The sequence below is a fragment of the Sinohyriopsis cumingii genome, chromosome 18 (genome assembly GCF_028554795.1).
Source record: "Sinohyriopsis cumingii isolate HCF-2022 chromosome 18, ASM2855479v2, whole genome shotgun sequence".
NCBI classification, from domain to species: Eukaryota; Metazoa; Mollusca; class Bivalvia; order Unionida; family Unionidae; genus Sinohyriopsis; species Sinohyriopsis cumingii.
This window is the reverse complement of record NC_142978.1, coordinates 99,278,474-99,293,269: the sequence shown is the minus strand read 5'-3', so window position 1 is coordinate 99,293,269 and position 14,796 is coordinate 99,278,474. Positions and strand designations below refer to the sequence as shown.

The 14,796-nt window shown below is 40.3% G+C and overlaps 1 protein-coding gene across 1 annotated transcript in view; it reads right to left on the bottom strand.

Annotated features, from left to right (window-relative positions):
* LOC149777576 (DNA repair protein XRCC1-like) overlaps positions 1 to 3,800 on the bottom strand; it is a 68,093-nt gene extending 64,293 nt beyond the window's left edge. The window contains exon 1 of the mRNA XM_089942196.1: positions 3,642 to 3,800. Within this exon, the coding sequence (XP_089798322.1) occupies positions 3,642 to 3,692 (51 nt within the window). The 5' untranslated portion in view covers positions 3,693 to 3,800. The remainder of the gene's footprint in view (positions 1 to 3,641) is intronic.
* Between the last annotated feature and the right edge of the window lie 10,996 nt (positions 3,801 to 14,796).

Here is a 14,796-nt window from a genome sequence, read left to right as displayed (position 1 = left end):
GTATACACATTTAAAAATTAGAGTAAATATTAAAGCCCTAGCCACATGTAATCTTCTGGGCTGAATTTAATGTTCACCTACCATACCAACTTCTTTTGTATTTAATCGATTAGTATGTAGCAACCTATTTCTGCGAGTAATACTTCTTAATTATTATCTAACACCATTATAATATTGTATGTACAATTTACATTTAATACTTATTTTATTTATTATATGGTTTTCATTCATTCCTCATGATAAATTAATTATCTAAATAAACAAAAAAACAGAGATCTACTTGTTGACCTATCCCTTGGGCAGTTTAAACAGGACAATTAAAGGAAAAAAGGTAAGGTATAATCCACCATTTCACATAACTAGTGAGATGTGTTTGAAGGCTGCAGTGGGTGAGACAATTTTGCTAATTTGCATAGGTAGGGTCAGGCAGTGGAACAACCCATTATAGGTAAATCAAAGAGATGATAGATGCATGTACAAGAACAAAAGTTATTACATATGATTGCCTTGAATGAGAATTTTTAAGCCATATGTATTATATTTTTGAAAAGTTTGTCAACAGAGGCAACATTTCTCTGAAGGCGTATTTACTGCATATATAGAATGCAAAGCATAATCATTTCAGTTGTTGGAATAGTGTTCAAGTGTAATTCATTTCGGAAACAATTTTGGAAGTAATTAGCTATCAGGGATAAAAATAAATTTCAGAGCTCTTGGTTGACAGATTTTTACTTTGTGAAGCATGCCAGCATAGCGATGAACATGAATGACACTTGCGTTACATTCAAATCACTTTGAACCCTGTTTAATTTATATTCAAATTGTAGCTATTGCAACACTGCGACAATATTATATAAGGGGAAATTCTGAGCATGTGGAAATTGGAGTCAATTTCAGGCAGGGTTTGAAAGTCTATTTAAGTCACCAGCCCGGGCCTGTGAATGACAATTTTTTCTTTGAGCACTGACATAAAAAAAATAATAAAGGAAGCAACGATGAAATATAAATACACTGTAAGTATGAAAAATGTCACAGCTGAGTAAGGCAAAATGAGTTTCAGTTGTCAAACATTTGAAAGTCATGGTTCATCAACTAGATATAACAGACCCAGATGTTTGCACTGTTCTTTCAATGCTGAAAATACTATTTCAGTAACATTAATACAGTAGAAACATTTAAGATGCATTATGATACCAACTGTGCAACATCTAATGTTCATTATTTGATAATATATAAAAAGAAATATGTTAGACACACCAATCTGCAAATATCTAAATGCATAAGCATGGTCTTTACACAAATAACATTATCAATCCATCCTTTTAATCTTGATTTGCTTAGGTTGTAATTTACATGATTTTTTATTTTGGCAATTAATATTGTTATTTCAGAAGTGGAATGTCTGATTAAAACATGTATTGGATTTACAGTCTGGATACTATCTATCCAGTAGGTGTCATTCTAAGATTATATATGAACTTGATAGACAAACTGATAGTATTTGGTCGCTGATATTGTTACTGATGTGTTGGGATGTACCCACTTTAAAGTATTTTGCCTGCAATGTTTTGGGGTATTTGCTGGAATGCAATGGAAGCTGGGAATGCCAAAATAGGTTCAAAGGATGATAAGTATCTTGAATGACACGATGCTCTTTTGGCATTCCCAGCTTCCACTGCATTCCAGCCAAATGAATTATAGGCCAATGGAACTTAAAAACACAGTTTGCTTCTGTCAGAATTTGCATTTACTAAAAAAAAGACATCAGAGAAGTGAAGTCCGACAAAAGCAATATGACTTAGTTTATAGAAAAGCATCAAAATGGAGTTCCAAATGTCTGAGATATTGTTGCAAATCTGACTTCTTGTTCCAATGTTAGTCGACTCAAAACACGCTACACAGTGCCATTATTTAGGCAGTAAGAATCTATCTATAAATACACTGATGCAGTCACACTTGACTATTAAGCAACAGGTGGTGCATGGTCCAAAATAAAGTAAAGACGGTAGTGATAGGACTGTCAGAAGAGTAATGATAGGAAAGACAGAAAGATGGCATCCTAACAACACAAATATCAGTCCAGAGGTCTTGGAAACGTTTAATCACGTGTATTTAGATACCAAATTCTTATCTGGGATGCAGAAAATCACTTATGCAGGTGTTCGCAGTACACATGCAATAGCTGGATGCCAAATTCAACAGCTTACCAGTCCTGCTTCAACCACCTGCTGAGTGGGAAATTATGTTGATCACTGGATCATTTAGCTATGCTGATATTTACGATGAGAGAATTCATTGGCTGAAAGACCCCCCAGATGTACAAGTTGCCATTGTAAGAAGAACATGATGCAACAGCTGGGCGGCAAGTTCAAAGACTTCTACCAAGTGGTGAGTGGTGGGAAAATGTGCTGATATTTACAGTGACTTAGTTCAGGGGCAGAAAGTCCCAGTGATGTACATGTGGTCATTTTAAGAGTTCAAATGAACAACTTTAGCTGCATTATTGTGTTTGTTTCCAAGAGTAGCCAAATAAGTAGTACAAGATACACTGAGACTTCAACAAAATGCAACTGCAAATTTGGATAAGTATTTGGTGGTTAAACAGCAAATTGACAAAGACTGTAATGAGATTCAGAAGAGTACTGAAGTTGCTAGAACTGATAGTTTGCATGGAACAGTAGCCAGATGTAATAAAGTGTGTGATGTCTAGCTTGTTACACTGAATAAGACCTTTCCTTGGCCTGAAATAATTCCATTTCACTCTAACGGACAAACAAGAGCTATATGTCGGTGGTGTAAAGAATTTAGAACATTAAATTCAGTGGCAACCACTGGTTCTTCTCATCTGTAAATTTAGCCACTTCAGCCAAATATGCTTCTGGGAGGGGACTGCAACTTTTGCTGTTGGGATTCCATTTTTTCCCCAAAATCCTAGATAGACCTCTGAAGGTGCGTTACATTCTAAGACTAAGTGAGCAGTCTGTTTCCTTTTTTACATTGGGAGCTTCTGCTAGCGTTGAAACACCAATAATTTGACAGTGTTCTGATAATCAGGTTAGAAATTATAAACCAATGAATGAAATGACTAAGTTTTGTGCATTTTTTTATATCACTGATTAGTCCTAGATCTAAAACCGCAACGTTGATATTTTTGTTTTGGGAGTCTTGGTCTTGCTGCTTAAGTAATGGGACTGTGTAGCATGTTTTGATGTCGACTAACATTGTAATGAAAGCAAAATTTTCAGGAATATTTTATACAACTGGCAACCAATAACGATGTTTTTCTACAATTAAAGTCACGATGTTTTAGTCAGGCTTTACTTACTCTGATGTCTTTTTTCTAATAAATTCAAATCTTTGCAAAAGAACTGGACCTGTTTTCAAGTTTTGTTGGCCTTCATTTCAGTTTGCAATGGAAGCCAAGAATGCTGAAATTGGGTTAAGTTGAAGTGTACTTCTTTAATGAAATGAATAAAAATATACTAATATTAAAGAAAGTGTTTAGATAGCTTCATTTCGTTCAAGATACTTATAACCCTTTTAACCAATATCGGTATTCCTGGCTTCCACCTAATTCCAGCCAAGTAAAATGTAGGTTATTGGAGTATATGCTCAGATGTAAGGTTGTTGTTCTAGACTACCTTGTCTTCGCTGCTGCACGATATAACATGCTTAATTTTTATCTCAGGCATCGCTTTCTCTCGATTCAGACGTAATACAAAGATCTATAAACACAGAAATTACATTTGTTTGCGTAACTATTGGTTGACAGGTACAGGACGGAAGTGCATATGATTTTCGCGGACCTGCCGTAATGAATATACGCTCAGTCATTGATTGGCCAATAAACTGAAAATATTATATCTATCATATTCTTTGATTCTGTATTTGTCTGTACATGAAATTCACATAAAAGGTGATGGTTTTATATTTATACAGGTGTGCCGGTTTATTTGTTTGTCTTTCGTACCACTACTTTTTCACTCTAGCTGTATTTCGGTAGTTTCCGACAGTAATGAATGTACGGAAATTCCCGAGTAATCTTGTTGCAAAACATTTTACATTAACTGCCTTTTTCATTTATCATTACAAAGTAACATTAATGCAAACAATTATTAACCTCTTTTTTTACAAAACAGTTGTACTTGTGACAAATTATTTTTGAATATTTCAATATTATATTTATGATTCCTTAATCACGTTTTTCACACCTAATACGCAGCCAAGATTTTGGAAACTCGGATAAATAAAAATAACCTTGCATTTTTTATTTACTAGCGTATGTTAATGTGTAAAGCATGTGTATTTCTTTATACGACTGCGACTCATCCTTAGGACTGCAGTTATTTTCAGTTTGAATTTTACTTAATTTCTCAAGTCCACTAAATATTTTCTCGGTTGTTGAGTCTTTTTTTATGATTAATGGCCCACTGTGTCAAATAACTTGTCCGGGTGTTGGTATCCCACTCAAAGTTTTCTTGCCTATTATAACTTGTGCAACAATTAACATAAGCATATCAAATTCATCATCCATAAGGTACTGACAATTTAATTTTCTAAAAGGGTGGGGAGGGATCTGCAATTTTCTGTTGAGCTGATATAGTTTATTTTCTTTAAATCTCAGGTTAATTAAATCTTTTGCAAATAATATAATAGATATAATATGGTGATATTTTGCTATAAATCAGAGTATGCTATTTTTTGCCACCTATTGAAAGACAAAAATTTAAATAAAAGTGTCAGACCCCAGAGTAGTTAAGTGGGGTACATTAGCGACAATGGGAATTAGCATTACAGAGACCCCTGGGTCAGATTAGCGACAAGGGAAATTTAACATGGTGAAAAATCGTGGGTCACTCTAGCGACAAAGGGAATTTTACATGGAACTATAGTGTGGGTCTGTCTAGCGACAAGGGGAAATTAACATGGGGAATAGAGTTTGGGCTTTTGGGATTTTTTAAAAATTTTTTTAAATTTAAATTTAAATTTAAATTTAAATTTTAAAAAAGGGTAGGCAATGGAAAGGCTATCTCTTTTCGAGAAATATGGCTGGCCCTGAAAAGGGCCTTTGGGTTTTCTTCTTCTTCTGCTTCTAATTTCTTCTTTTTCTCCACCAAGTTCTTATTTTATCTCCAACACTCTTTCTCTTCTTCTCTTTCTTTTTCTCCTGCTCTTCTTTCTTCTTCTTCTCTTCCTCCTCTTCTTTCTTCCTCTTCTCATTTTCTTCTTCTTTTTCAATCTTTTCGTTCCATTTGCTTATTCTTATTCTTTCCTCTTCATCCTCCTTCTCCTCCTTTATCTCTTTCATGACACCACTAATCTTGTCCTTTACCTTTTTTAAGTTATTAATTTCCATCTTTACACGATGGGGACTATAGGAATAATGGTCTTCAACCAGTCTTATTAACATCTGCTCCATCATTCCTAAGTTGTCTAAAACGTCTTGTAATGTTTGTATTTTGTCCATTTGGTTAGAAGCCATCTTCTTTTTTTATTCTTTGCAGAATGGTTTGAACGACGAATACTGTGGGTTCTTATACTTAAAGCGCGTACGTGAAGGAAAACATCCCCCTAAAACGTAAAATTGATCTTACCTAGATCATGACCAAACAACGCGCGAACGTGAAGGAAAACATCCCCCTACTTTTTCATTTCATATAATAAAACCCAAACTATACTTTCTCATTTCATATAATAAAAACCCAAACTATACTCTCCACATACGCTAAGAAACAATAAACAAAATCCATAATCTACTATCCACACAATCTTACGTGAGCGCTTACAAAACCCAAACTATACTCTTCACATACGCTAAGAACAATAAACAAATCCATAATCTACTATTCACACAATCGTACGTGAGCGGGTACAAACACAAACACACAAACACAAACACACAAACACAAACACACAAACACATACGCTAAGAAACAATAAACAAATCCATAATCTACTATCCACACAATCGTACGTGAGCGGGTACAAACACAAACACACAAACACAAACACATACGCTAAGAAACAATAAACAAATCCATAATCTACTATTCACACAATCGTACGTGAGCGGGTACAAACACAAACACACAAACACAAACACACAAACACAAACACACAAACACATACGCTAAGAAACAATAAACAAATCCATAATCTACTATCCACACAATCGTACGTGAGCGGGTACAAACACAAACACACAAACACAAACACATACGCTAAGAAACAATAAACAAATCCATAATCTACTATTCACACAATCGTACGTGAGCGGGTACAAACACAAACACACAAACACAAACACATACGCTAAGAAACAATAAACAAATCCATAATCTACTATCCACACAATCGTACGTGAGCGGGTACAAACACAAACACACAAACACAAACACACAAACACATATCCTCACACTATCTTAAAAAAGAGTTAGTGTTTATATTCACACTACTCTACCTACACATTGGCAAATTGATGGTTATTTCTTTTCTAGAGTATTGGGTAGCCCTGAAAAGGGCTGTCTTTTTGGAACTTCATGGACACCTGGTTAATGGTGGCACCTTCCAGGCCTGGCGCCACATACACATCTTATCCCCCAGTTACTTTTTACTTTTTGGGGGGAGAGAGCAGAGGCAGGATATGTCGCTTCAGAATCCCAATTTTCGCTCTCTGGGATTCTGAAATTTATTCTTCTTCTCTTCTTTTCCTTCTCCTCCTCCTCTTCTTTGTTTCTTCTCTCCTCCTCTTTGTATCTTCTTTCCTCTTCTTCTTTATATCTTCTCTCCTCCTCTTCTTTTTTTCTTCTTTCCTCCTCCTCTCTTATCCTTCCCTCCTCCACAATGGCTTCCGCGGCCAGTTAATTCAACAGGCGCCTGGCATATTCCAGATGCACATGAAGTTCCAACAATTTAGACAGTCTCGTGTTCATTTTTGGTGTTGATCAATCAACAAGGGTAGCTAGACTGCCCAGCGAGTTTCAATTTATAGTGAAAGCGCGGACGTGAAGGAAAACATCCCCCTAAAAAAAACATAAAATTGATGTTACCTACATCATGACCAAAAACAACAACGCGCGGACCTAAAAGAAACACTCACTCACTTTTTTATGCTACCCATCACTATTTTAAATTTTTTTATAAATCACTTCATTAGACTATCCACATACGCAAAGCAATCCAATCTAACTCCAAATATACACCTCAAACACCAAAAAAACATGATTTTAATCTACTATTCATACCAACTTACTTAAGCACTTACTAACACACAAACACATACCCTCACATTTTTTAAAAAAGAGTTAGTGTTTATTTTCACACTACTCTACCTACACACATTGGCAAATCGATCGTTATTTCTTTTCTAGAGTATTGGGGTAGCCCTGAAAAGGGCTGTTTTTTTGTTTGCTATGGCATTCTTTTTTTAGTTTCTAAGAATGCGATGTCCTCTGAGGATAGACTTTCTGGCGATAGGTCTGCTTCTTCGGAAAGAAAAGAAGAACTCTTTGGTGTCGATACGGCAATCGACAAAGCCTCTGTCAGGTTCAGGTTGCTGCTGCTGCTGCTCTTGTTGTTGTTGTTGCTGCTGTCTCTGAAGTCTGTACTTCTCTGTCCATTCTTCTTTTTCCCTGTTCATTTCTTCTCTGAAGAGCTCTTCTATCAGGTCTTCAGTGATTTTTAACATTCTCACATTCTCTATTTCTTCTGGCTTCGGTATCAGACTGTATCTGACCCTATGCAAATTCACGTAGGCTTCGTTGAGTTTAGCTAGTTTGGAGCACATCTTCTTAGGAGGATGAGTCGACAATGGATGGTTAGACTGGAAACAACCCGGTTCTTAAAGTTAAAGCGCGGACGTGAAGGAAAACATCCCCCACACGGTTTTTGAGTCGCAACGCTTAGTGAGTGTCATGAGAGGGATAGTAAGAAATGAAAGAGCATCAATCCAACATTCTTATAGCTAAACAAAAGACAAAGGCATTTTTTTCAAAACACAACATTTTTTTATTCAAAAATCACTTAACACTAAACAACAACTCTAACATTTTTAACAATAATCCAACAATATAACATCAAACAATTTTTTTCAAAACACAACATTTTTTAATTCAAAAATCACTTAACACTAAACAACAAGAACTCTAACATTTTTTAACAATAATCCAACACTAAAAGTTTCTCCACTAGGTAAAGAGGGATAACAGTCTTCCATGGTTTCTAGTAATCTAGGATGACTTCTCTCAAACTGTTGATTTCTATGGTATTATCGAATTCTGCATACAGGATGACGTTCACCGTTTCATCAGGGTCTCGGTCTTTAAACTGAATTTCCACACGAATCTGGCCGGATTTTATAGGGTGGAAATGTCCCTCGTCGCTGCCTTGGTCTGGAGTGAAATCGAAAGCCCACAAAGCGTAGCCTCCTGCATAATCCTCGTACGTAATACCGTGACTGGTATTGGTTCCTAACTGTCCGGTGGCTTCGTACAGGGACAAGTACGATCTCAAGTAATTCTTCTTGGTAAAGTCAGGTTCGAAAGGTCGGGTACACAAGGTCTTGCCATCGCGACTGACTTCGATTTTGGACACGCCAAAGTGTTGAAAGTAGAAAGGATTTTTTTCGGCAGCTCCGTTGAAGGCTGTATTCTCGACGATACCAACGATCAAACGTTTGGGTAACTGTCCTTGGAACAGATGATCTTCGATCATGGATCGCTGTCCCTTGGGAATGGTGAAGGTTTTCACTTCCACGCGTCGTATGGGATACTTGGCGGTCGTTCTACTCAACGTCTGACTGATGTCGTTTCCCACTTTAGGTAACACTTCCACACGGCGTACGTAGAGTCTGGCTTCTAGGATTTGGGTTTTGTAACCGTCACTATCAGCCATCAAATGGAAAGCGGCACTGCTACGATTCAGTCTCAGGCGGACATCCACCCCGTTCAGCAAATACTTTTCTTGCAACCACATGTCCAAATGCAAACGATCCATCAGTTCTAAACTTGTGTCGGCTCCCGTGATTCTCTTTCTTCGTTCTACAAATCCATCATTGTTGTCTTTCTTTTCATCAGTTTCCAATATTTCAAACTTGGTAGGTTCGTCAGCTTCCCATACCACACAGGCATTGAGATGAGTGTTCTTGGCATCTATTCCGTACGTCAAGAGATTTTCCAGGTAGGCACGATAAGGGTAAGTATCCATGCTGCTACTGACCAGTTTGTTATTCAAGTACAAGTCCACTCCACTGAACAAGGAATGCATGAAATTGTTGACGGGAGCTACTGCTTCATCGTCTATAGCACCTCCAGTCTTATGTAGAATTTTGACTTTCAGGTACAAGTAACTGCTATTCAGATCGATGTAATCTTCGGGCTGTCCTTTGATTTCAAACTCGATGGGAGCGGAATCGGTCAGTGAGGAGACGGGTGAAATTCCACCCACTGGGATTCTTGCATCGTCATCATCGTGGGGGGCATGGCAAACAGGTCCAGTTCCGTCTTGGAACAAGCGCAAGATTCTCGGTGCATCATCTTTTTGTCTCTTTTCTCAATAATCGAAAACGTCTAAGTCTCGAACGGTTCTTCTTTTCTTGGCCTTTCTCGCTTGAAGTCTGGTGAAAGGGTGTTTTCTTCGTCGTCTCTTTCTGCCTTGTCCTTGCTGAACGCCTGACTCGTTAGCGTGCAGGGCATTTATAGGTGTTTCTCGTTGGCCTAAAATGTCTTTGCCCGTTTGCAGCAAGACATTTTTGCCTGCCCTCATGAAGGTTTCTTTAGGGTTTTGTTTGTCGATGATGACATTTTGGAGAAATTCTTTGCCTTGCGTCAGTGCCGCATCTTTCAAGGCGTGCAATCCGCGTGTCACCATCGGTTTCAACACCGGGGCCACCGAACGAAAGGCCGATTTTAATATGTCTCCTAAACCGTGTCCTCGCTGTCGAGCAACCCCTCGGTACACTGGATACATGACTTACTTACGAGTCGTGAGAGAACCGTTTTCGAAAATGGAGTTTCACCGTGACTTTTCCTTTGGTGAATGGAATATTTTGTCCCAGATCTCCTTTTATAGCAATGTTGACCGTGTCCAAATACGACTTACTGACAGGCAAATAGTGAGGATGGACAAATTCGCGGTGGACGTGGTAAGTGTTTCCACCTTCCTCGTCAGCGTTCGTGGCAGAATCCACTTTGAAAGGAATGACACGCAGTAACGGTACGGAGGTGTGTCCCACCACGTTGTACTCCACCACATCGGAATACACGAACATCAAATTCAGTCCTTGGTTCAGTTCTACCGGGGCACGAAATAACTTGCTAAAAGACTCGTTGTCGTAAACGATGGGTAATTCGTTTTTCTTGAGCATGGTCTTTCTCATGTCCATGTCTCCGCCCAACATGTCAAACAATTCAGGACAAAATAAAATGGACACGATTTTACTTCGTTCAAATTTCATCAAGAAGCGACGAGCTGCTTTGTGGTACTCCATGGTGACATTTTTGTTGACATGCTTCAAAGCTTTCAGAAACACGACATTAAACCTGGAGGTTATGGTGCTGACCAAATGTTGACCACTAAAATAATAGCCTGGGGGAATGAACAAGTGATAGGTGGTGTACTTTTGTGTACGGGTTTTCTTGTCATATTTGACATTGCTATCCATCCACTGTTGCATTTGCTCGTCATGAACTTCCACATCAAAAAAATTTTGATTGGGAAGGACATTGAGGACTTGGGTCGGGTGAATCATTTCTACTAAAGCCACTTCCCAATGGGCTTCGTGATCTAACTGGATGGCCTGAGGTAATTTGGCCGTGTAACAGCACAACGTGTTCTTGGGAAACACCTCCATGGAACTGTCACTGGGTAAAGTTAAGTAAAATTGGTTTTGGTGACTCATAATTCCAGAGTTCTGTGGCTGTCCGAGGGGTTACTGGACGTCAGAGGCGTGTCTCCGTCTAAAATGGGGTTCTGGTTGTGATTGAAGTGGTGCTGGCACTGGCACTGGACACAAGGTTCCCGGGGTTCCCGTTCGAGGTGAATTTCAGGGAGGGATTAGGAAGCAGGTAACCGATGCAACTGCTCAATAAAATGGTCCACAATTGTTTGTTTCCTTGTTGCAAACTCAAATTGGCGATGGCTGCCCCGATGACACAATACACCACGAAGATTTGGCAGAAAAAGACGATTTGCGTTTTAGGCACACGTTCTCCACACCACACCCACAAGGGTTGTTTTTGTAAATCTTGCACAGAAGAACTAGGGGAAGGAGGAGTGGTCGACGTAGCTGCGTCTGCTGTGTGAAAAGGCATGATGATCACTTCTTTTTATAGTCGATGACTTGCGAAGCGTCGATCCAAGAATCAAAACTGGGTGGATATCCTTTCCAACGTACTTTGACTTCTTTGACACGTCGTTTGCCCACTTTACGGGTTCTGCGTTCGAGAATGCTTTCGATGTCGTACACGTCGTCTTCTTTTTTGGTGACACGTTGTAACTCGGGCAAATAAAACGTTCCTTTGAGTACTTCTCCGTTCATGTCTTCCAATTTATAGACGGCAGGATGACGACCATGCACTCGTCCAGTGACGCGAAACAATTCGGTCGTCCAGCTAGGTAAGTAATCTTTGTCGAAAGTGCGTTTGGTTTTGCCAATGCGCACCCAATCTCCTACGGCCAACATTCCACTTTTCTCGGGGACAGCCCTCGTCGGGGACGTACCAAACAGGCGCTCAAACACCAACACTTCGTTGTCGGGAGTCACGTCTTGCGGGGCACGTCCAATGCTTCGATGGTAAGATTGGTTGTACGCTTGCACCAGGTGCGGTAAGATGTCGATGTACTTCAGAGTGTGGTGATGCGTAAAATATTTCCACATGCGTTCTTTCAAAGTGCGTTGAAAACGTTCCACGATGCTGGCTTTGGTTTCGGGATTCTCGGTGGTAAAAAAATGAATGTCACGTTTCTTTAATTCTTTTTGGAAAGCTTGGTTCAGAAATTCGGTGCCTTTGTCCGTTTGCCATCGAAGAGGGTGACGACCGCTTTGTTTCAGCACTCGTTGCAGGGCTCGCACTAACTCGCTGCTCGATTTGGAAGTCAAGGGTACGACCCAAGCAAATTTGGAAAAGACGTCGATGACACAAAACAAATATTTGTAGCCACGATTGTAGCTGGCCAAATGAGAGACATCGGCTAAATCGGCTTGCCATTGATGATCGATGCCTTCCACTCGGGTGCGACTTCTGGCAAACTTGCGTCGAATGGGTTTGTGTAAAGTGTAGGTAGCTTGTTCTTGTAACCATCGTTGCACTTGAGGTAAACGGAGACTTTTCAGTCGCGTTTTGGCAGCACGATACAATTTTTGAACTCCTGCGTAACCTGCAGGATGAGAGGGATCGTAGTAAATGCTGGCTAAGACTTTTTCCATTTTTTTGTGTTGGTTGGTGTGTTAATAAGGCACCCACTCTTGGAGGATGCTACTAATTTTTCTCTTGAGGTATTTTCTTGGATTGCAATGCTTTGCGTGTGCGACCGGCAATAGGTGTCGAAGAGGAGAAGGATGTCTGAGCGGGGGATATCGGTTCTTGTTTCACTTCTGTCTTCACTTCTGTCTTCACTTTCTTTTTCTCTTGTGACGAAGAAGGGGTGGCCATCATCTTTTTAATCCATCCAATTCTGGAGGTAGGTGGTGTTGTTAACTTGCGTACTTTTTCTGGTGGAGTTTGAAACCCTTCTTCTTCTTCTCCTTTTTCTGTCTTGGTTACGGGTACTGGTGGTACTGGTACTGGTACTGGTACTGGTGATGGTGCTGGACTTTTCATCAAGGTCTTAAAATCTTTCAGAGTGGGTAGAGCTGTTTCGTCTAAAGCTTTCTGGTGAAAGAGTTGCAGTCGTTGCAAGAGTTGACCGTACTTTTGCGATTTTTCTGTTTCGAACAAATCTTGGCGATCCATCAAGGACTGCAATTCGTGTTCTAACTGGGACATCTCGCTCAAATGGGGATTGGGAGGTAAATGCGGGGTGCGTTGTTCTTGCCACTGATGGTATTCCATCCATCGTTTGTAAGGCACTAAAGCTAGTTTTCGTCCTTCCATGGGGTTGTCAGGGGTCGATTCTGAGATCTTGGAACTTCCGAGGCCTTTTTATCTTGCTCCCACCAGTCCTCCCAACATGGTTCCCAAGACTTCTTTCAGTATAGGGCCTAACAAGAGAGGTAAAATACCTCCACGTTGCACTAACATCTTCTTTTTTTGACGAATGGGAATTTTCTTTTGAACCATTTTCCGAAGAACGTGACGATGTTTGCCTAAGCATTGTTTCTGGTGTTTGGACAAAGGGATCGTGCCTTTCAAAACGTTCAAGCAACATTCGCACACGGTATCGATGACCTCTTTGGAGGCTGTTTGAATGAGTTTTTTTCGTAGGGGTGGAGAAGCTTTGGACAGGACAGATAACATGTCCCCATGTTTGGCTAAACGTGGTGGCAGTCCTTTCCTTTTCTTTCCTTGGGGTTTCTGGAGGGTGACATCTTTGAGTCTTCAGGAGCACCAAAAAACACTGATACCCGACTTAGTCACAGGTCTTTTTATACTGGAACGCTTCGCCACTGATTGTCTTTACGTCGTATTAGTTTGAGGACAGGCATGATACGTCGTGCAGGGGTACGTAACAGACTAAATCGAGCCAGTTCTTGCTTGGACAAATCCAGTAAACTTTGTAACATGCCCGATCTTTCTTGAACTTTGATTTTGGGAGAAGGTACTTTGTGAGCAGCAGCCACTGCCACTAAATTGGAAGGTCCTGCCACTGGGGAAGTTCTTTTGGGGGTCATCAACGGAGAAGTTCTTGGTGTGATCAACGTCTCCAAGTACTCTTCAGTTCTTGGTGTCATTAACGGAGAAGTGGACAAACGTGAAGCTGCCGGAGACGCAGTCACCGCCGTGGCAGGTCGTGGTTTGCGAGTGTAAGGTTGCGTCCTAGCCGAAGTGCCTCTCTTGCGACTAGTTTTCTGTGGACTTTTCTTTTTCTGGTGGCTTCTTTTCTTTTTCCGGGGTGGTGGTGGTGTCTGCTCAGAGGAGGGTCCTGCCACTGGAGAAGTTCTCCTTGGGGACCTGGTCTTTTTCTTCTTGGGGCTTCGTTGGACTTTTGTCTTGGGTATAACTTTGGGGGCATTAGGATCCCATCTTAAGAGTGAGCGAATGATGACCCCTCCTAGAGTACCGCTCCCTCCAGGTTTCAAAATGATTTGTTTTTTGGTTTGAGTGTCGATGCGGGGATCGGCCAGTTGGACCAAAGCGACTTTGTTTCGATCGAAAAAGCGTTGGGTTTGATGAGGAATCTGAATGATTCCTTGGAGTAATTGACGTGCCGTCACCGTGAACCATCGTAAGACTTCTTTGAGACTAGCTTCTAAGACACGAGCTCGTGTTTGTGGATCTTTTTCTCGACTGATGCCATACAAGGCACGAATCAATTTGACGGGAAGATGCGACTGAAGGGACGTCATGTTCGCACTGAGAGTGAGACAGACGAAAAAGGGTCTGAGGTTTTTATAGATTTTTTTATGGGGAGTGAAATGAAGTCGAGGACGGAGACGTGTACAGGACAGGCCCTCCGTCTTGGCACCAGTGGTGAAACAAGTGGGTACGAAATCGCAAATCCTCGGGAGTCGTAGGTTTCAAATCGACGAGTAAATAGGCGTGTGGAGTTTGAGTGGCATCGTCGTACGCCTGAGTCAGCCAAGGCGTTCCTAACTGTTTGGCTAAGACTTGCACTTGCGATTTATCTCGAGGGCTTTTA